Source organism: Haliaeetus albicilla, chromosome 11, assembly GCF_947461875.1.
Source record: "Haliaeetus albicilla chromosome 11, bHalAlb1.1, whole genome shotgun sequence".
Lineage (NCBI taxonomy): Eukaryota > Metazoa > Chordata > Aves > Accipitriformes > Accipitridae > Haliaeetus > Haliaeetus albicilla.
In genome coordinates, this window is record NC_091493.1 from 43,484,320 (window position 1) to 43,505,725 (window position 21,406).

Here is a 21,406-nt window from a genome sequence, read left to right on the forward strand (position 1 = left end):
CTGATTAAATAGGACGAGGCAGAAACTGGGGGGCTCCATGAAGTCGCTTCCACTCCCCAAGAGCTGCGCCTGGACATGTTTTATCCGTAGGGAGCATCTGCCGGAGAAACTTGTCTCCACTTCCTGTCCTTGCTTCTTCTCTGGCATCGGTGGGATGAGCAGTGAAGTCCTCCAAAGCACTTTCCCTCTTGATGAAAGAAGACATCAGGTCTTGGTCTTCTGGAAGGTGGGTCTGCTCCTGGCATCCATCGGGATCCATGGATGCCCATCCAGAGCTGCGGATGTCCATCCAGAGCCACGGATGTCCATTTGGATCCATGGATGCCCGTTCAGAGCCATGGACACCCATCTTGAGCCATGGATGCCTATCCAAATCTGTGACCACCCAACCCCGGCATCATGATGCTCCAAGGAATCCCACCTCTCCTCTTCCCAGCACCCTGGCTCCCCGGTGCCATTTTAATCCTGCTCTTCCATTATCCGCGGATCCGCCAGATCTGGGCTGTAACATCAGGAATCATCAACCACGGGCTCAAAAAGCCTTTTCTACCTTGAAACCAAATACTGCTTATATTTAAAACCAAACATTTGCAGGCAGATTAATAGGAGCTGAGTAGTTTTGCAGTGCCCAGTGCTGAGATTTTACCTCTTCCCCTTCCCAACCAATTTTGGTTGTTTTTTTAAAAAAAAAAAAAAAACAACCTACTTTTTTATCTGCTTCATCCTTAAAATCTGCAAAAGGGTGCCACTGGACCGGTGCAGCCCATCACCAGGCAGCTGGGCACGCTCCGGTGCTGATACCGGTCACTGGTGCTGCCTTATAATTAAAAAAAACAGAGATGAAGAAGAAGCGAACTTTAAAAAAATTCATTTCTAGATGGATTTAAGGGGAAAATCCCATTTGAGAGATGAATCCCGGGGATTGGGAGCTTCCCCCCCACCCCACCAAAATCGTTGCTGAGAGGGTTTTACCCATCGTGTTTTGCCGGGCGCATCCAAACACCGTGCCAAATAAAGGCAAAAATGCTACCACCGAGGGATTTGTGTGGCTGGATAAGCGATCTCGGACAATGTTTTTTTGTTAATTCGCTGTTTCTTGGCATGGTTTGCGGAGGAAATCCTGGGAAATTGTCGCCCTGGACCCAAACTCAAACCAGTTGTTTTCGATGACGATGCTTTAAAAATATCTCCGGAGGGGAGGAGGCGTGAGAGATCATCCCGCGGGAAGCTGGCAAACCCAAATCCTCTGCAGATTTAGAAGGAAGGGGGGATGGAAAATTGCTGTTTGTGTAGCCGGGATATTTGATATCTTATTTTTTTTATTCCTCCTGCCAAGTTTCTCGCTCCTTATCTCCCCCTTTGGAGCAAGGCAGCATTCCTGGAATAGCTGAGTCTGGTTGAGCAATGGTTTTTCTTGGCTGTTGGGTCCTTCTGCACCGCAAAGGCGCCGGTGGAAGGAGACTGGGGGTCTTCACCTTAATTTTCTTCTGCTTTTTGCTACAATGCTCTCTTCCTTTTTGGGACAGCATGGTGGTGAAAACCCCAAGCCTCTGGGCAAGAGGTCTGTGGGGAAATCCAGCTCAATCGATGCCTAAAACCTTCTCTTTTGCCGTCGTTGGTACTGAATCAGTGCTGTTGGGTTTTTACGGGGGCAATGGGGTAGAGCGGCACCGCTGGGGTACTAACATTTGCTCTGTTCCCCCTTTTTTTTTTTTGGCAGAAATGGCACCGAAATTGAAGAAAAAAGGGCATTCAGGACGAGAGCAGAAAAAGGTAGGAGATGCAGCATCCTTCTCATCTTGCTTGAGTTGGGCTTGAATCCCCGGGGAGGTTCAGGACCGCCAGGAATGCCGGCAGAACCATCACCAGCATGATCGGTTGGGTCGATGCCCTCCCTGTGCTCAGGCAAAGAGGCTTTTGCTTTGCTTGGAAGCTGTCCCAAGCCAGCCTGAAATTGGGGGTATGCTTGAAAGGACATTGGGAGGGCATTTCAGTGACTGGAGAGGTGTTTTGGTGACCGGGAGGACATTTTGGTGACCGAAAAGGTGTTTCAGTGACCGGGAGGGCATTTAGGTGACCAGGAGGGTGTTTCCATGCCTGGGGCAGGGGCATTTTGATGACCGGGAAGGTGTTTCAGTGACCGCGAAGGTGTTTTGGTAGCTCACCAGTGGGTTTTTTTTCCTCTCTTAGCATCACCATCATCACCATCAACCGGTGCAGCAGCAACCACCGCCACCGCAGCCTCCTCCGCCGCCGCAACCGCAACAGCCCCCTCCACCTCCTCCACCACCACAGCCCTTACCGCAGCAGCCCTTACCGCCCCAGCAGCCCCCGCCGCCGCCCCCGCCGCCGCCTGTCCCTCAACAAGCTCCTCCACCAATGAAGTCTTCTCCTCCGCCTTTCGTCCCCACGCAAGTCCCTGTCCTGGAGCACCCGCTGCCGGGGAATATGTTTGACACCATGACGCATTTCACCCAACCCATCATGCATCTTCCTCAGCCGGAGATGCCACCCCATCTTCCCCAGCCACCCGAGCACAGCACTCCTCCCCACCTCAACCAGCATGCCGTGGTGTCTCCTCCAGGTGAGTGTGGCTTCCTGGGACAAGCCCGACGCGTGGTCCTTCCTCAAGCTGGGAGGAGGAGGATGGCATTGGGTGGGTTTTGATTCCTCCTGGAGGATGACCGGGATGGAGGAGCGGTGGGTGGGCAAGGGGAGGTTCTCCGCTCCCGATGTCCACGGTGCCACCGTGTCCTTGCCTTTCTCCCCAGCTTTGCACAACGCTCTGCCTCAGCAGCCCTCAAGACCCAGTAACCGAGCCGCGGCGCTACCCCCGAAGCCTTCGCGTCCACCGGCTGTCTCGCCAGCCATCAGCCAGCAACCCATGCTTCCTCAACCGCCTCTGCCCCAACCTCCCCAGGTCCTGCTGGAGGACGAAGAACCTCCTCCGCCGCACCACAACCTGCCTCTGAGCACCAGCCAGATGCAGCTCTACCTTCAGCAGCTGCAAAAAGTGCAGCCGCAGACTCCTCTTCTCCCTTCAGTGAAGGTCCAGTCGCAACCGCAGCCGCCCCTGCAGCCGCCGGCTCACCCCGCGGTGCAGCAGCTGCAGCACCAGCCGCCGCCGCGGCCCATGCACATGCAACCCATGCCCTTCCCATCCCACATCCCCCAACCCCAACCTCCGCCGCAGCAACATCCGCCCCCGCAACCGCCCCCACCGCCCCCACCGCCGCAGCCGGCCAAACCGCAGCAGGTCATCCAGCATCACCCATCGCCGCGGCACCATAAGCCTGATCCCTACTCGACCGGTGAGCGGGAGTTGGGGACGGCGGTTGAGTCTACGGCTTGAGCCTAGTTGCACTGCGTGATGAGGAAGGGGTATGGGGCGGTGGGGCGGTTTCCATGTGTCCTCTGAGCTCCGCCAGTCCCCGTTGGTAGACGATGGTGTGGAGGGAGCCCCGGTTAGCCAGAGTCTGACGTAACCGCCCGGTGAGGCCTCTTTCTGTCTCAAATCCTCAAAAATTTGAGGGTATCAGGTATTGAAAGGTCTTGAGGATCTCAAGTTTTTGAAGATGTAGAGGTTCTCAAATCTTTGAGGAACTTGAGGATCTCAAGTTTTTGAGGATCTTGAGGACCTCGAATTTTTGAGGATCTCAAGGATCTCTGCTCTTTGAGGAGCAAGGATCTCAATTTTTTGAGGATCTGAATCTCGAGGTTCTCAAATTGTCCCTTGACGATCTTGAGGTTCTCAAATCTTTGAGGAACTCAAGGATCTCAAGTTTTTTAAGATCTCGAGTGTTTCAGGATCTTGAAGTTCTCATTTCTGAGGATCTCGAGGTTCTCAGGTCTTTGAGGATCTCAACAATCTCAAATTTTTGAGGAACTCGAGGTTCTCAAATCTTTGAAGACTTCAGGGTTCTCAAGTTTTTGAGTCTCAGTGCAGCACTGATGTCAGAGAGCACTGGCTTCACCTTCACCGCTGTCCCAGCTGGGTGCCAGCATTGAGTAGTGTCTCTCAAGGCAGCAGAGGGTCAGCTCCCTGCTCTTAGAGAAGGTCAGGCCTGTGGATGCCCTGCGAGGGTTTCCTGGTGTTTTTCGGAGTGCGCCCTCCAGTAACGCAGCTGCTTGGCTGCCAGGTGGACGAGAAGGGATGATCTGGGGGTAAACCTGGTGTGACGACCTCCAGCCATCCGAGAAATTGGAGGAAGCAGCCGGGATAATGTGGCCGCAGGACTCAGCCTTCAAGGTTGGCTTGGGAGATCCCAGATCTCCACGATGGCCGTGCGCTCAGTGGTGCCACCACCGATGTTCCAGATGGGGAACATCTCCAGCCAGGATAACTCCCGACAGTGTTGTGTTTTTGAGACCAGCCACCCATAAAACCTCTGCGGTTTGGTGAGGCCTCGCTCCTGCTTTCATTTGGCCACGTGGTTCTCCAGGTTGTTGCCCATCAGGTCTTTGCTCCTGAAATCATCCTGCTCAGCACCACGTGGGCATAGGCAGGAAAAAATCCCTGGATTTGAAGGGATGGAGCCAGGTGAAGGCAGGCAGCGCTTGGAGCCGCTTCTCTTGCCTGTAGAGCTGCCATAGGCAGCTTGGTCGTGATGCCTGAGATGGCAAGTTTGGACATGATGATTGCCCAAAATGGAGCCTGCTGGCTCCCAAAAACCTCCCCATTGCTTGTAGAGCCAACACGTCCTGTGTCCGTGGCTCTGGGCAGGGAGAGGTGCAGGCAGCGGGAAGTGCAGGCAGGGCAGTGTCAGTGCTTGGGTGTCCTAGGGGAATGGCTTTACAGCTGGGAATATTGATGGACCACCAGGAGAATGAGCAGAAGGGGTTGAATTATGGGGAGGACACCACAAACGAGCATCACCAAGGCGGGCGGGACAAGCCACCGCACGGCCTCAGAGCATCTTCTGCTACCCGGCGTTGGCTCATGGCGGTGGTACCCACTGGAAGGAGGTGGCTGGGGTCCGTTGGGGACATCCCAGAGCCACCACACTTCATCCAGGAAAGCGATTGTCCCATGGGGTGATGGCGTGCGCCGATCAGCTTTTTCGGGTGATGTTTGGCGTGCCGGTGGTGACGACGGTTAACTGATTGATGCCAAACTGTTCCCAGGTCACTTGAGGGAAGCCCCTTCCCCTCTCATGATGCATTCCCCACAGATGCCGCAGTTCCAGGGTTTGGTCCACCAGTCGCCACCTCAACAAACTATCCAGCCAAAAAAACAGGTAAAAAGGAAAGCAGAGCACCCAACCGGGGGGGTCCCGACCAACGGGGACCATCGTCTTCCCACCACCGGCTTGGGAGCAAGCGCCGAAAGTCCAGGGGCCGTTAGCCAGCGGTTTGCATCGGGAATTTGAGGAGGGGGGGATGAGGGAAGGGCATCACTGAATGTTTCTTGAACCTTTTTTTTTCGTGGCAGGAGATGAGAGCCGCCTCCGTCGTCCAATCTCAACCCATGGTGGTGAAGGAGGAGAAGATGCATTCGCCCGTCATCCGTAATGAGACCTTCAGTCCCCCGTTGCGGCAAGATCCACCGAAACACCCGGAGAGCATCAAACCGCCCGCGCACATCCCGCAACGTGAGTCCGGGGATGCGCCGCTTCAGATTGTCCCCCCCAGTTTTGGTGGCGGAGACCCCATTACCCCCTATTTCAGCAGCTGAGACCCTATCACCCCCCATTTTGCTGGCTGAGACCCCCATCGCCCCCCATTTTGGTGGTTGAGACCCCCATCACTCCCTGTTTTGGTGGCTGAGACCTCCATCGATTCCGCCTCGCCATGAGGTTCCTGGGGGACCCCAATAACCTCTGACGGAAGCCCCTGGTTTTTAGGGACGGAGATGAAACCCATGGAGGGGGGACGACCTGTCATTAGACCCCCGGAGCAAAACCCCCCACCACCAGGAGTGCAGGAGAAAGATCGGCAGAAACAGGAGCCGAAAACACCCGTCGCCCCCAAAAAGGTAACGTACCCTGGCAAAAATTAGGAAAAAACCTCCCAAAATTCAGAATTAAACCTCCTAAAATTAAGCAGGACCGTGTTGCTCACCTGAATCTTGGCGTACGGCCAAGATTTGATGTTTTCCACCTCCAAATTTCCCATTCGGAGATGGAAAGTGCCCGATGGAGGTTGGAGAGGTAGAAATGGGATCCCCACCAAGCTGAGGGAAGGGATGCAATCCATAGGGACCCGGACAAGCTCCAGAAGTGGGTCCGTGAGAACCTCCTGAGGTTCTACAAGGCCAAGTGCAAGGTCCCGCACCTGGGTCGGTATTGGTACAGGTTGGGGGATGAAGGGATGGCGAACAGCCACACGGAGACAAGGACTTGAGGGTGTTGGTGGATGGAAAGCTGGATATGAGCCGGCAATGTGTGCTTGCAGCCTAGAAAATCAACCGTATCCTGGGCTGTGTCAGAAGAAGCGTGGCCAGAAGGTCGAGGGAGGGGATGCTCCCCCTCCGCTGTTCTGAGAACTCCCCTGGAATCCTGCATCCAGGTCTGGGGTCCTCAGGACAAGAAAGACATGGACTTGTTGGAGCGGGGCCAGAGAAGGCCATGAATATGATCCAAGAGCTGGAACACGTCTCCTGGGAGGACAGGCTGAGAGCGTTGGGGTTCTTCAGCCTGCAGAAGGCTCTGGGGAGACCTTCTTGTGACCTTCTTATAAGAAAGATGGAGAAAGAGTTTTTACCAAGACCTGTAGGACAAGGGACAACGGTTTTAAACCAGAAGAGGGTAGATTTAGATTGGACCTAAGGAAGACATTTTTTACGATGAGTGTGGTGGGACACTGAAACAGGTTGTCCCAGAGAAGTTGTGGATGCCCCATCCCTGGAAGTGTTCAAGGTCAGGTTGGAGAGGGCTTTGAGCAACCTCATCTGGTGGAAGATGTCCCCGCCCATGGCAAGGGGTTGGACTGGATGACCTTTGAAGGTCCGTACCAACCTAAACCAGTCTATGAAAACCTCCCTGCTCATGCAGGAGCCCTCAGAGGAGAGTTTTGCCTGGAGCCGAGACAGGGATGGACCCAATGGGGTCACCCACGGGTGACGGAGATCCCCCACCCCATAACGGAACATCCCCTGCAAGAGCAGCCACTGCGTACAGCGGGTTTGCACGATGCCAAGGGCATCCCAGTATAGCTCCATGCCGGCACTGGGGGCTAACCAGTCCTTGCCGGAGCTGCTCATCTCCCAGCACCCACAAAGCACCGGCGGCACGGCTTCCCCGGCACCGAGGGTGGCGAGACGCTGGCAAGAGGTTGCTCAGAGGTTGAAGATGTCCCTGTTCATGGCAGGAGGGTTGGACTAGGTGACCATGAAAGGTCCCTCCCAACCCAAACCATTCTGTGATTCTCTTAAGTGGGAACGGGGAATGTGAGGTGCCAAAGCAGCCAGTCCTGCTCCCAGCATTCCCAGGAAGGGGTCAGAGCTGCCCGCTTGGCTTTGGGGGAGGAGATGCTGTCTGATATGGGTCCCACCCAGCACCAGGGAACGGAAAGGTGTTTTCCCCAGATGACACGGTGATGGGGAACGGCTTTTTGGCAGCAGCGGGATGGGCATTTGCCAGATCAACTTCCCCCTCCCCAGCTTGGCTCTTCCTAACCCACCCATCCTTCTCTCCATAGGACCTGAAAATCAAGAACATGGGTTCCTGGGCAAGCTTGGTCCAGAAACACCCCACCACTCCGTCCTCCACAGCAAAGTCCTCCAGCGACAGCTTCGAGCAGTTCAAGAGGGCGGCGCGGGAGAAGGAGGAGCGGGAGAAGGCACTGAAGGCTCAGGCGGAGCAGGTGGAAAGGGAGAAGGAGCGGCTGCGGCGGGAGCAGGAGAGGATGAGGTGAGACCGTCACCGCCACCACCACAGGGAAGGCGTTTCGGGGTGTCTTCACCTTGGGCAAGGGTGCGGAGAGATGTGTGCTCTCGTGGCACGATCAGTGCTGGTCCGTGGCATGATCCGATAGTGTGGCACAAATCCGATCCATGGCACGATCCGAGCTCTTGGCACAAATCTGATCTCATGGCATAAAACTGATCAGATCTCGTGGCACAATCCAACCTTACAGCATAAATCCGATCCCACCTTGTGGCACAAATCCGATCCAATCTGTTGCACAATCCAGTCTCTTGGCATGAATCCGATCTGATCTATGGCATGATCCAATCTCTTGGCACGAATCTGATCTCGTGGCATAGAACTGATCGGATCTCCTGGCACGATCTGCGCTGACCTGATCCATGGCACAGTCCAGTCTTATGGCGCAAATCTGATCCAATCTGTTACACGATCTGGTCTCTTGGCATGAATCCGATCTGATCCATGGCATGATCTGATCTCCTGGCAGGAATGCAATCTTGTGGCATAAAACTGATCTGATTTCGTGGCACAAATCCAATCCAATGGCATGGCTTGATCTGCACTGATCTGATCCGTGGCACGATCCGATCTCGTGGCACAAATCCAATCCGATCTGTGGGATGATCCCATCTGGTGGCACGAATCTGATCTGATCTAGGGGCACAATCTGTGCCAGTCTGATCCATGGCATGATGCAATCTCGTGGCACAAATCCAATCTCGTGGCATGAATCTGATCCCATCTCATGGCACGAATCCATTCTGATCCGTGGCACGATCTCTGCTGATGTGATCCGTGACACAATCTGATCTCACGGCACAAACCTGATCAGATCTCGTGGCATGAATCCATGCCGGCAGCTCTTCTCCCCCACCACGCCGTGCCGCGGTGCACCAAAACCAAGCGCTCAGCGCCAAAAATGCCCGTCCCCTGGCCGTTATGGCATTTACCCCGTGTCGACACCATGGTGTTGGGGAGCAAACTGGGACCAGACCTCGCTGTGGCGAGGGGTTGCATGAGGTTCCCGGCGCCTGACGGCATCTCCCGGCGTTTTTTGGCAGGAGCCGGGAGGACGAGGACGCCATGGAGCAGGCACGCCGGGTGCATGAGGAGGTGCGGCGACGCCAGGAGCAGCAGCAGCAGCAGCAGCAGCAGCAGCAGCAGCAGCAGCAGCAACAGCAACAGCAACAGCAAGTGTCGGCGGCGGCAGCGCCCCAAGCCCAGAGCTCGCAGCCCCAATCCTCCCAATCCATGTTGGATCAGCAGCGGGAGATGGCCAGGAAGCGGGAACAGGAACGGAGGCGCCGGGAAGCGGTGAGTGGGGAAACCGGGGCAGCTCCTGCCCTGAAATCAGGAGGGATGGTGAAAAGTCTGTGGGGATGCTAAAAAAAACACCCCAAAATTGCCGGGGAAGGCAAAAAATCCTCGGTGAAGTAAAAAAAAAAATGGGCAGGGATTCTGAAACATCCCTTGGGAAGTAAAAAAATCCTTAGGGATGCCCTTAAATCCCCAGGGAAGCCGAAAAATCTTTGGGGATGCCCAAAAATCCCCAGGGAAGCTGAAAAAGCCCTGGGGATGCAGGAAAATCCCTGCAGATGCTGAAAAATGCCTGGGGATGCGGAAAATTGCCTGGGTAAGCCCAGAAAATCAAAGGGGATGCTGAAAAATCTTGGGGATGCTGTGAAACCCTCAGGGACGCCAAAAAATCCCTGGTGATCCTGAAAAATCCTTGGGGATGCCTAAAAATCCACACAGATTCCAAAAAATCCCCAAAGAAACCCAAAAATCCCTGGGGAAGCCAAAAAAATCCCTGGGGACGCTGAAAAAAGTCCCAGAAATGCTGAAAAATCCTCAGGGATGCCAAAAAATCCCCAGGGATGCTGAGAAGTCCCAGAGGATGCAAAAAAAAAAAAACCCTCTGAGGATGCTGAGAAATCCCTGGAGATGACAAAAATAATCCTGGCAGTGCCGAAAAATCCCTTGGGATGCTCAAAAGTCCCCGGAGACGCCAAAAAATCCTGAGGATGCCAAAAAAACTTTTGGGGGATGTGGAAAAATCCCCAGGGATGCTGAAAAAAATCCTCAGAAGCACCAAAAAATCCCCAGGGATCCCCCAAAAATTCCTAGGGGTGCTCAGAAGTGCGCAGGGATGCTGAAAAATCCTGCGAATGCCAAAAAATTCCCGAGAATGCTGAAAAAATCCTGGGAATGCAAAAACAAATCCCTTGAATGAGAAAAAAATATCCTGGGAATACAAAAAAGAAATCTCAAGAATGCTAAAAAATTCCATGGAATGCCAAAAAAATTTCCAGGAATGCTGAAAAACATCTCAGGAATGCCAAAAAATTCCCAGGAAGACCAGAAAAATTCTTGAGAATGCCAAAAAAACCCTGGGAATGCAAAAAAACCCCACACCCCTTCAATGCAAAAAAATATCCTGGGATTGCAAAAAAAAAAGGTCAGGAATGCTGAAAAATTCCATGGAATGCCAACAAAAATTTGAGGAATGCTGAAAAAATCTCGGGAATGCCAAGAAATTCCCAGGAAGGCCAAAAAAATTCCTGCGAATGCCGAAAAAGCCCCTGAGAATGCAAAAAAAGATCTCAGGAAGGCCAAAAAATTCCCAAGAATCCCCCCAAAAATCCCTTTTCCCTTCTCTTGCAGATGGCCGCGACGATCGACATGAATTTCCAGAGCGATTTACTGGCAATATTCGAAGAAAACCTTTTCTAACGGCGCCCGGAGGTTTTGGATTCTTTTCCTCCCAATTTGACTCTTTCAGAAAAACAAAAAACAACAAAAAAAAAAAACACAAAAAAAAATTCTCCTTTTTTTTCCCCTCCCCCGGCAAAAAAAAAAACAAAACAAAACAAAAAAACAACAAAAAAAAGCTTCGGACTCTCCGTTAAGTGTTAAAAAAATAAAAAATATCCGGGATCGGGATCGTCCCGCATGTACCGACTGGCGCCGGGATGGGCGGGGGCTGCCTTCCCCCCCCCGGGAATTTCGGGGTTTTTTCCTTCTTTTTTTTCCTCTTCTTGGGGGTTTTTTTCCCTCTTTTCACACCGGAAAAAAAAAAAAGGAAAAATTGAAATCCCAATGAAAAAAAGAAATTCCGGCGGCGAAACCGCCGGGAAAAGGTGCCCCCACCCTTCCCCCCCCCCTTTATTCACTGTATATTCTGGAAATTTTTTTTTTTTTTTGGTCTTTTTCACCTATTTTGGGGTTTTTCGTGATCAAAATGTGCGGCGGCGGCGGCAGGACGGGCGCTTCGAAATAAACCCGAGTTTTGGATGGTTTTTTTTTTATTTTTTGGGCCTTTCGGGAGAAAATTTGGGCGTCCGGGAGGAGACGGGGGAGGGGGAATGGGGGTGGGGTGGGGGTGGGGGAGGGGTGCTGGGGGCAGGGGATGGGGGAGGGGAGCCACCCGGATCCCCGCCCCACCCCGCCCAGGCTTTTGGGGTAAATTCTTCACCCTTTCTTTTTGCTTTTTTTCTCCTTTTTTCCCTCCTTTTAAAATTTATTTTCTTTTTTTTCCTTTTTTTTTGTTTAGATTTTTTCCTCCTTTTCTCCCTCCTTTTAAAATTTTTTTTTTCCTTTTTTTTTAGATTTTTCCTCCTTTTACATTTTTTCTTCAGATTTTTTCTCCTTTTTTTCTGTTTTGTCTTTTTCCTCCTTTTTTCCCCCTATAAGTGTTTTCTTCTCTCCTCTTTTCCCTTTTTTGTCTTCATTTTTTCTTTTTTCTTTATTTTTCTCCCTTTCTTTGTTTTTTCTTTCTACTTTTTTCCTTTTTCTTTATTTTTCTCCTTTTTTCTTTTTCTCCTTTCTCTTCTTTTTTTCTGTCCGTTATTTTTTCTTCTCTATTTTTCTCCTTTTTTCTCTTTTTTTACTTTTCTCTTTATTCTTCACTTTTTTCTCCTTTTTTCCCCCCTTTCCCCTTCCCCCACCCCCAGCACAGCCCATCCCCGCCAAAATCCCCTACCCCCCCCCAGTTCAACCTTTTTCTCCCTTTTTCCCCCCAAAAGCCGCCGGTTTCTTTTTTATTATTATTATTTTAATTATTTTTTTTTCCCCACTTTCCTTGGGTTGATTTTTAAAAAAAAAACAAAAAACAAAAGAAAAAATTTTTTCATTTTCAAAAATCTTGCAAAATCTCCAGGTTTTTCGAGCGGGGGTGGGGGCGGACGCCTCCTCCCCCCCCTTAATTTTATTATTATTATTATTATTATTATTATTATTATTATTATTATTTTTTGATTCCATTCCCACTCGGTGCCATAACCCCTCCCCCCTGCCCCTCCCCTATTCCCAGCGGGATCCGCTCCGGAGCCGTCGGTCGGTTTTTTTTCCTTTCTTCCCGTGAAAACGCAGTTGGGTCTGTGCCGATCATGGAATAAACGCAGCTCTTTGGGTTTTTTTAAAAAAATCGCCCGTTTTCGCCCCGTTTCTTTGACCTCCCCTCCCCCCACCACCCCAGTGCGCTGCCCAGGGGGAGGGGAGGATCCTGGGGTGGGGGGGGGAGGAGGGATTGGGGGGGCACCCACGGGTGCTGGGGCCGCCCATCCCCCACCCGGAGGAGGGGTGGGGTGGGGGGTGTGGCACTGCCCTGCCAAGCCCGGGGTGTCGCCCAGCGTGCCCCACCCCCCCTTAGGTGCTGTTCCTCCCCCCCTTTAAAACAGTAAAGTTGAAACTGCACAATGTAATTTTTGAATTTGAAATTGAAAACTGCAGTCTACAGTTTCAAAATTATTTAAATTTAGATTGCAGGTTGAATTTTAAAATTTAATTTTCACTTTAAAATTTGATTATAGGTGTAAAATGTAATGGTTAATGTTAAATTTTAAATGCTGATGTTTAAAATATTTAACTTTAAAATCAAAAATACTAAAAGATGAGGTTTACATTTAAATATTTTTAATTTTAAGATTGAAAATGAACTTTTTAACTTCAAAATTGAAAATGACATTTTCAATTTTAAAAACATTAAAAGCTAAATTTTCCATTTAAAGATTTTTTCAATTTAACTTTCAATTTTAAAATCAAAATGTTAACATTTTAATAGAAAATTTAAAATTGAGCAAATTTTGGGGTTTATAATTTGTTGTTATTATAGTAATAGTTGTTATTAGTAGTAGTGTCATTATTATTATTACTGTTATTAAATTGGGGGTGTCCTTGGAGCTGCAAAATAAATTCCACCGGATCCTAAATAATTCAGGATTATCAATGATACAGGATCAGGTTATAGAAATTCTTATAAATTCTTCGCAATTCATAGAAATTCTGAGCAAGTCTTAGAAATCCTTCATAAATCTAAGCAGATCTTAGAAATTCTGAGCAATTTGGAGTAATTCTGAGGAATTCTTAGAAATTCTTAGCAACTGGTGGAAATTCTGGGCAATTCTTAGACGTTCTTAGTCTTGGCAATATTTAGAAATTCTTGGGAATTCTTAGAAATTCTCAGCAATTTGTAGAAATTCTTGGGAATTCTTAGAAATTGTCAGAAATTCTTAGACTTTCTCAGCAATTTGTAGAAATTCTCAGCAATTCTAGGAAATTCTTAGAAAATCTCAGTAATTCTTAGACATTTTTAGAAATTCTTAGAAATTTTTAGCACTTTTGAGATCCCAGCTGGATTCCAGCACTCCCCCCTTCAGGGGGGGTCATGGCCTCTGTCGCCCCTCCCCCACCCGGCCTCGCCAGTGGTGGGGGGAGGGGCGGCCGGGGAGACCTGCTCGGTGGGGCAGGGGGGGCGAAAAAGGGGGGGGGGGGTTAAAAAGGGCAAAAAAAGGAAAAATAAAAGGGGGGGAGGTAAAAAGGAGGGGGAAGGGTTGAAAAAAGGTGCCTTAAAAAGGTGACGGTGAAAAAAGTAGAAAAAAGGCAAGAAAGGCAAAAAAGGGCAAAAAAGGGGGGAAAAAGGCAAAGGAGAGGGGAAAGGGAAAAAAAAAGCACAAAAATAGGCAAAAGCAAAAAAATGTTCAGAAGGCAAAAAAGAAAAGGGGGGAAAGGTCGCAAAAAAGGTGCCCAGAAAGCAAAAAAAAGGGCAAAAAAGGGGGAAAAAAGGCCCCAAAAAGGGAAAAAAATGGCCTCAACAAGGGCAAAAAGAGGCCCCAAAAAGGAAAAAAATGGGGGGAAAAGGCCCCGCTTCCCCTCCCCCCACGTGACCCCCCGCCCCTCCCCCCCGCGGCTGTTTTCCTCCTCCTTCCCCTCCCTCCGCGCTCTCATTGGTCCCCGCTCCCCTGGCACCGCCCCCTCCCTCCCCCGCTCCCGACGCCGACCAACAGGCGGGAAGGGGGCGGGGCCGGGCGCGGCCGAGCTCGGGCGGGAGCAGGAAGCGGCGCGAGAAGGTCGGGCGGGGGGGGGAGGGGGGGGCGGTGACAGGGACCCCCCCGTGTCGCGACAGCCCGGTGAGGGGGACACACCCCCCCTCCCGTGACAGGGACCCCCGGTGACAAGGAGACTCCAATGTCACGACAGCCTGGGGACGGGGGACGGGGACACCCCGGTGTCGGGACACCGCAGGGGCAGGGACGCTGAGGGGACGGGACGCTGAGGTGACAAGGGCACCCCCGTGACAGGACACCCCAGGATCGGGACCCTCTGGTGACAGGGACCCCCGGTGACTGGGACGCTGTGGTGATGGGACGCTGAGGTGACAGGGACCCCGGGTGACAGGGACCCCGGGTGACAGGACACCCCAGGATCGGGACCCTCTGGTGACAGGGACCCTCTGGTGACAGTGACCCCCAGTGACAGGGACCCCGGGTGACAGGACACCCCCGTGACAGGACACCCCAGGATCGGGACCCTCTGGTGACAGGGACCCCTGGTGACTGGGACACTGTGGTGATGGGACGCTGAGGTGACAGGACACCCCCGTGACGATCGGGACACCCCAGGATCGGGACCCTCTGGTGACAGGGACCCTGTGGTGATGGGACACCCCAGTGACAGGGACCCCCAGTGACAGGGACCCCGGGTGACAGGACACCCTGGTGACAAGGACACCCCCGTGACAGGACACCCCAGGATCGGGACCCTCTGGTGACAGGGACCCCCAGTGACAGGGACCCCGGGTGACAGGACACCCTGGTGACAAGGACACCCCCGTGACAGGACACCCCAGGATCGGGACCCTCTGGTGACAGGGACCCCCAGTGACAGGGACCCCGGGTGACAGGACACCCTGGTGACAAGGACACCCCCGTGACAGGACACCCCAGGATCGGGACCCTCTGGTGACAGGGACCCCCAGTGACAGGGACCCCGGGTGACAGGACACCCCGGTGACAAGGACATCCCCGTGACAGGACACCCCAGGATCGGGACCCCCAGTGACAGGGACACTGGTGATGGGACACCCCAGTGACAAGGACGCACTGGTGACAGGGACCCCCAGTGACAGGGACCCCCTGGTGACACGGGGCCCCGGTGACAAGGACCCCCCAGTGATGGGACCCTGGTGCCGTGGCCACCCTGGGGGTGGGACGTGGCGGTGACGGGGACACCTGCCCAAATGGGGCCACCCTGGTGAGGTGGCACCTCGGGGGTGGGACGTGGTGGTGGCAGGGCCACCCCCGGTGACAGTGACACCCTGATGGTGACACCCTGATGACAGGGCAGGCCGGTGACACACCACCCAGAAATAGGCCACCATGGGGACGAGGGGGCCACCACAGGGGGGGGACACCGTGGTGACATGGCACCTTAGGTGACGTGGGGTGGGGGGGCTGCGGGGACACCCTGGTCACCCTTGCTGATGGGACACGCTGGTGCTGGGTCACCCTGGTGACGTGGCCACCGTGGGGATGGGACACCATGGTGACATGGCCACCCTGGTGACATGGGACCCTGGTGATGGGGGCCACCATGGGGATGGGACACCGTAGTGACGTGGCACCTTGGTGACATGGCCACAGTGGTGCTGGGCCGTCCTGGTGACATGGTCCCCAGAAATGGGCCACCCCAGTGACATGGCAATCTGGTGACATGGCACCTTGGTGACATGGCCACCCTGGGGATGGGACAACCATGGTGACATGGCACCTTGGTGACGGGGCCACCCGGGAGATGGGGCCACCATGGGCATGGGACAACCATGGTGACATGGCACCTTGGTGATGGGGCCACCCTGGTGATGGGGCCACCATGGGCATGGGCCACCCTGGTGACATGGCCACCATGGGGATGGGGCCACCCTGGTGACATGACACCCCAGGGATGGATCACCCTGGTGACATGGGACCCTGGTGACACGACCATCCTGATGATGGGGCTACCGCGGAGATGGGCCACCCTAGTGACATGGCCACCATGGGGATGTGCCAACGCGATGTTGGGCCACTGTGGTGACAGGGACACCCCATGGAGAGGCCGCCCTGACGACATGACACCCTAATGACCTGGCCACCATGGAGACTGGCCACCGCTGTGCCGTGGCCAACCTGGTGACACATGTGTGTGTGTGTCCCCAGGTGACGCATCATGCTCCTGTCCCTCTGCTCGCTGCTGCTGGCACCCACCCGGCTACTGCTGGCCCTCTGCCGCCTGGTGGCCCGCCTGGGGGTGATGGTGGCCACGGTGGCCGCGGGGGTGGCCTATGGGCTGTGGGGTTTGGGGGTGCTGCTACGTCGGGGACCCCGCCAGACTTTTCGGTGGCGGGTGAGGGACCGTCCCCCCCCCGGCTTGGCCGATGGCACTTTTGGGGAGCACCGATACCTGCACCTCAAGGTGGGGGGGGGTGTGACACATGGGGGGGCTTCTAGGGGGGTCCTGAGGGGTTTTGGGGGGGTCGGGGGGAGGATCTGGGGGTGCTGGGGGGGGGGAGGGGTGCTGGGGGGATCTGGGGGGGGTCAGGGGGGGCTTTGAAGGGGTTCTGGGGGTCCTGGGGGGTCCTTGGGGGGGTTCTCGAGGTCCTGGGGGGGGTCTGGGGGTCCTGGGGGGATTGGGGGTGCTGGGGGGGTATTGGGGGGGGCTTTGAGGGGGTTCTGGGGGTCCTGGGGGGGTCTTGGGGGGCTCGGGGGGGGGCTCGGGAGGTTCAAGGAGGTTTTGGGGGGGGTCTTTGGTGCTCAGGGGGATCCTGATGGAAACTGGGGGGGCTTGGAGGCTCAGGGGGGCTTTTGGGGGGGTCTTGGAGGGACAGCAGGGAAATTGGGGTGCTGGGGGGGCAAGCTGCTCAGTGGGGACCTGCTGGTGGGACAACTTGGGGGGGTCCATGTGATCTGTAAGGGGTGGGGGAGATTTGGGGGTCCGGGGAGGGGCATTATGGGTGTGTGGGGGGGTATTTTGGGGTGGGGGCACCCTACTGATGTTGTCCCCCCACTCCAGGACTCGGGGCTGCAGCTCCACTACGTCACCCGGGGTCCCACCACGGCCCCTTTGATGTTGCTTCTCCACGGCTTCCCCCAAAACTGGTGGGTGTCACCAAGGGCAGGGTGCTGGAGGGGGGGGGGGCAACACTGAGTGTCACCAGTGTGTCACCCGTCCTCGGCATCACCGTCGGGTTCTTCCTTTCCAGGTTTTGCTGGAGGTATCTGCTGCAGGAATTCGGCACCAAGTACCGGGTGGTGGCTTTGGATCTTCGCGGTTACGGAGCTTCGGAAAAGCCACCGGGCAAGGACAATTACCGGCTGGAGATCCTACTGGAGGACATCCGCCAGGTCATCGAGGTCTTGGGGACACCCAGTGGCCGTGAGGAGGTGACATCGAGCAGCAGCGTCACCACGACGTCCCCCAAATGTATCTTGGTGGGACACGACTTGGGAGGAGTTCTCGCTTGGGAGTTTGCCGCCAGTCATCCGGTCATGGTGGAGAAGTTGGTCATCATGGATGCTCCTCACCGGAGTGTCATGGCGGGTAATGGGTGGCTTCTTGGGGACAGGGTGGGCACCCGGCAGCTGGATTGGGCCACAGTCATGCCGGGGATGAGTGCTGGTTCTCACGGAGGTGCTGTGGGGTTCCACCCGGTGGGGTGGCATGGCGTGGCATGGCACGGCTTTCATGGCTGTGCCGTGCCGCCATGGGGTCATTGGGTGCCATCTGTCGTGGCCATGCCACCGGGTGCCCTCTCTCATGGCCACCCTGTTGGGTGTCATCTCTCATGACCATGCCATTGGGTGCCATCTTCCATGACGATGCCGTTGGGTGCCATGCTGTTGGGTGCCATCTCTCATGACGATGCTTTTGGGTGCCATCTCTCATGGCCACGCTGTTGGGTGCCATCTCTCATGACCATGCTGTTGGGTGCCACCTCTCATGGCCACCCTGTTGGGTGCCATCTTCCATGACCATGCCGTTGGGTGCCATCTCTCATGGCCACCCTGTTGGGTGCCATCTCCCATGATCACGCCATTGGGTGCCACCTCTCATGGCCACGCCGTTGGGTACCATCCCTCATGGCCACAACCATCAGGTGCCATCTCTTGTGGTGGTCCCACCAGGCACCGTCCCCTCCCGTTGGCCGGGTCTGGGACCCCCGCGGTGGCTGCTGACACCCGTGTCCCTCTCCCGGCGCAGGTTTCACCATCTGCCACCCCTCCCAGCTCATCCGTTCCAGCTACATCTTCCTCTTCCAGTTGCCCTGGCTGCCTGAGCTCCTCTTCTCTTTGGCAGACTTCGAGGTGAGGCCCCATCCCCACGTCTCCTTGTCCCCGCGTTGTCCCCTCGGGTGCTCCGTGCCACCTTCTGCACCCAAGAAGCTCCTCAAGAACCACTTGAGGAGCAACAACCAACCCCCCCCCAAGAAGTGGAGCGAGGTGTCGTGTGTCCCCCCCCCCGCCGGGGCCTTGTTCCCAATTTTGGGGTGGTGACCTCACCCAGACCTCCTGTCCTCCTCGGTGACCCCGTAGCTGGTGAAGACCACCTTGACGGGACCTCAGACGAGGATCCAGAATCCGCTGCGGCAGTTGACGGAGCAGGAGGTGGACGCCTACCTCTACAGCCTCTCCCAACCGGGAGGGTTGACCGCCCCCATCAACTACTACCGGAACCTCTTCCAGTAGGTGGGGGTTGGGGTGCCAAGGTTGGGTGCTGTTGGGTTGGGTTTTGTGGGTTGGGTGCTCCTGGTTGGGGTGCTGGTGTTGGTGGGATGCCCTTGAGGTTCTCAGGTTTGGGATGATCCCAGTTGGGTGCTGTTGGGTTGGGTGTTGTGGGTTGGGTGCTCCTGGTTGGGGTGTTGGTGTTGGTGGGATCCCACTGAGGTGTTCCCATTTGGGATGTTCCCGGTTGGGTGCTCCCATTTTGGGTGCTTCTATTTGGGTGCTTCCGATTGGGCTGATCCTCTTTGGGATGATCCCATTGGGGTGCTCCTGTTTTGGGGTCCACCCATTGGGCTGCTCCCATTTGGGGTGCTGCCTTTTTTGGTGCCCCCATTTGGGGTGCTCCCACTGGAGTTCTCCATGTTGGTGTTCTCAATGTTGGGGTGCTCCGTTTTGGGTCCTCCATTGTGGGGTGCTCCCGTTGAGGTTCTCCATGTTGGGGTTCTCCACAGTGGGGTTCTCCTATTGGGGTGCCCCCCATTTGGGTGCTCCCCTTGGGGTCCTCCATGTTGGGGTGCTCCCATTCGGGTGCTCCCCTTGGGGTCCTCCATGTTGGGGTGCTCCATTTTGGATCCTCCATTTTGGGGTCATCCATGTTGAGGTGCTCCCATTGAGGTTCTCCACGTTGGGGTGCTCCAGGTTGAAGTTCTCCCATTGGGGTGCCCCCCGCCCCGATTTGGGTGCTCCCCCCTGACCCCTCCCCTCCTTCCTTCCCCCCCCACCCCCCCACCCCAGGGACACCCCGATCCCCTGCGAGCCCCCCCCAATGCCCACCCTCCTGCTGTGGGGCACCCACGACGCCTTCCTGGACGCCCGCCTGGTGCCCTGCCTGCGCCACTGCCTGCGCCCAACCGCCCGCATCTGCCTGCTGCCCGGCGCCAGCCATTGGCTGCCCGAGGACCAGCCCCGCCCCCTCGCCCGCCTCCTGGATGACTTCCTGGGTGGGGGGGACCACCACCACCCATAGCAGCACCCATGGGTGCTCCCTCACCTTTGGGGTGCTGGTGGTGGGGACGGGTTGGGGATGGGGAAGGGAGCTGGTGGGGTTGGGGGACGTCTGGGTGGGGACCCCGACATCTGGGTGGGGACCCCGACATCTGGGTGGGGGGGTGGTGGTTGGGTGGGGGCCCAACATCTGGGGAGGGGGACCCCCAACGTCTGGGTGGGGACCCCAACATCTGGATGGACACCTTGGTATTTGGTAGGGACCCCAACATCTGGGTGGGTACCCCAACATCTGGGTGGGGGCCCCAACGTTTGGGAGGGGACCTCAACATCTGGGTGGACACCTTGGTATTTGGTATTTCGTAGGGACCCCAACATCTGGGGGGGGGGGTGTGGTGGGTGGGTGAGGACCCCAACATCTGGGTGGGGGCCCCAACGTCTGGGTGGACACCTTGGTATTTGGCAGGGAACCCAACATCTGGATGGGGACCCCAATATCTGGATGGGGACCCCAACATCGGGGGGGGTGGTGGTTGGGTGAGGAACCCATGAACATCTGGGTGGGGGCCCCAAGGTCAAGGTGGAGATCCAACACCCGGATAGAGACCCCAACATCTGGACGGAGACCCCAACGTCTGGACGGACACTTTGGCACTCGATGGGGACCCCAGCATCTGGGTGAGGACCCCAACATCTGGATGGGGACCCTGGTGTCCGGGTGGGCACCCCAACCCCTGGGTGGGCACCCTGACATCTGCCCGGTGACCCCAACATCTGGCGGGGTCCCCATTGCCCGCTGTGCCCTGAATAAAGTTGGGTGTCGGCAGCGGGTGGGTGCCTTTGGGGGGGAGGGGATGCGTGGGGATGCCCCTCCCCCACCCCGTGGGGAACCCGGTGTCGCAGGGGGGGCGGGAGGGGGACCCGAGGGGATGGGGGTGGCAGTGGGTGGGTGCGTGAGGACGGGCACCCGTGGGGGACAGTCCTGGGTGCCGGTGCCAGCACCCGTGGGTGCCAGGAGAAGGTCCCGAGTGGCACCGCCAGCACCCACGGGTGACACTGCCAGGTCACGGGTGACAGTGCCAGCACCCACGGGTGACAGTTTGAGGTCCCCGTGCCAGCACCCACGGGTGCCAGCGCCCAAGCCGAGCCACAGGAATGTTCCCCAGCGACTTTTTTTTTTTTTTTTTTTTTTTTTTTTTGGGGGGGGGGTAGAACCAGAAAAACCCGCCGGGGTGGGGGAGGGGCGGCGTCCGGCCGCCTGGTCCCTCCGGGGGGGGGAGGGGAGGGTGGGGGTGGGGGTGGGGGTCTGTGCCCGGACTCCGGGTGCCCCCGCCCGGGGCCCCCTCGCTGGCGCGAGGCCCTGCAGCTGCTGGGGGGGGGGGAGGGGGGGGAAGCGTGGGGGAGGGGAGGGGGCAACAGCTGCATGCCCCTCCCCCACCCAGGACTCCGGGCCGGGGGCCCAGTGGAGGGGGGGGGCTGGGCACCGCGATGCGATGGGTGCTACGGGGCTGAGCACCCATGTGTAGGGTGCTGTGGGGCTCAGCACCCCCATGCTGG

At 55.8% G+C, this 21,406-nt stretch overlaps 2 protein-coding genes across 14 annotated transcripts in view; both read left to right on the plus strand.

Annotated features, from left to right (window-relative positions):
• BRD4 (bromodomain containing 4) overlaps positions 1-11,162 on the plus strand; it is a 74,301-nt gene extending 63,139 nt beyond the window's left edge. For all 13 annotated transcript variants that reach the window (XM_069797575.1, XM_069797571.1, XM_069797579.1 and 10 more), the window contains 9 exons: positions 1,721-1,773; positions 2,191-2,584; positions 2,772-3,311; positions 5,125-5,237; positions 5,432-5,591; positions 5,844-5,974; positions 7,639-7,850; positions 8,930-9,182; positions 10,533-11,162. In XM_069797575.1, the coding sequence (XP_069653676.1) occupies positions 1,721-1,773; positions 2,191-2,584; positions 2,772-3,311; positions 5,125-5,237; positions 5,432-5,591; positions 5,844-5,974; positions 7,639-7,850; positions 8,930-9,182; positions 10,533-10,601 (1,925 nt within the window). In that variant the 3' untranslated portion in view covers positions 10,602-11,162. The remainder of the gene's footprint in view (positions 1-1,720; positions 1,774-2,190; positions 2,585-2,771; positions 3,312-5,124; positions 5,238-5,431; positions 5,592-5,843; positions 5,975-7,638; positions 7,851-8,929; positions 9,183-10,532) is intronic.
• A 3,059-nt stretch (positions 11,163-14,221) lies between these two features.
• Positions 14,222-20,675, plus strand: EPHX3 (epoxide hydrolase 3). The gene is made up of 7 exons (XM_069797591.1): positions 14,222-14,422; positions 16,343-16,598; positions 17,196-17,281; positions 17,386-17,723; positions 18,384-18,487; positions 18,716-18,864; positions 19,640-20,675. Exons 2-7 carry the CDS (start codon positions 16,353-16,355, stop codon positions 19,869-19,871), a joined length of 1,155 nt encoding a protein of 384 aa, XP_069653692.1. The 5' UTR covers positions 14,222-14,422; positions 16,343-16,352; the 3' UTR covers positions 19,872-20,675.
• Positions 20,676-21,406: the final 731 nt, after the last annotated feature.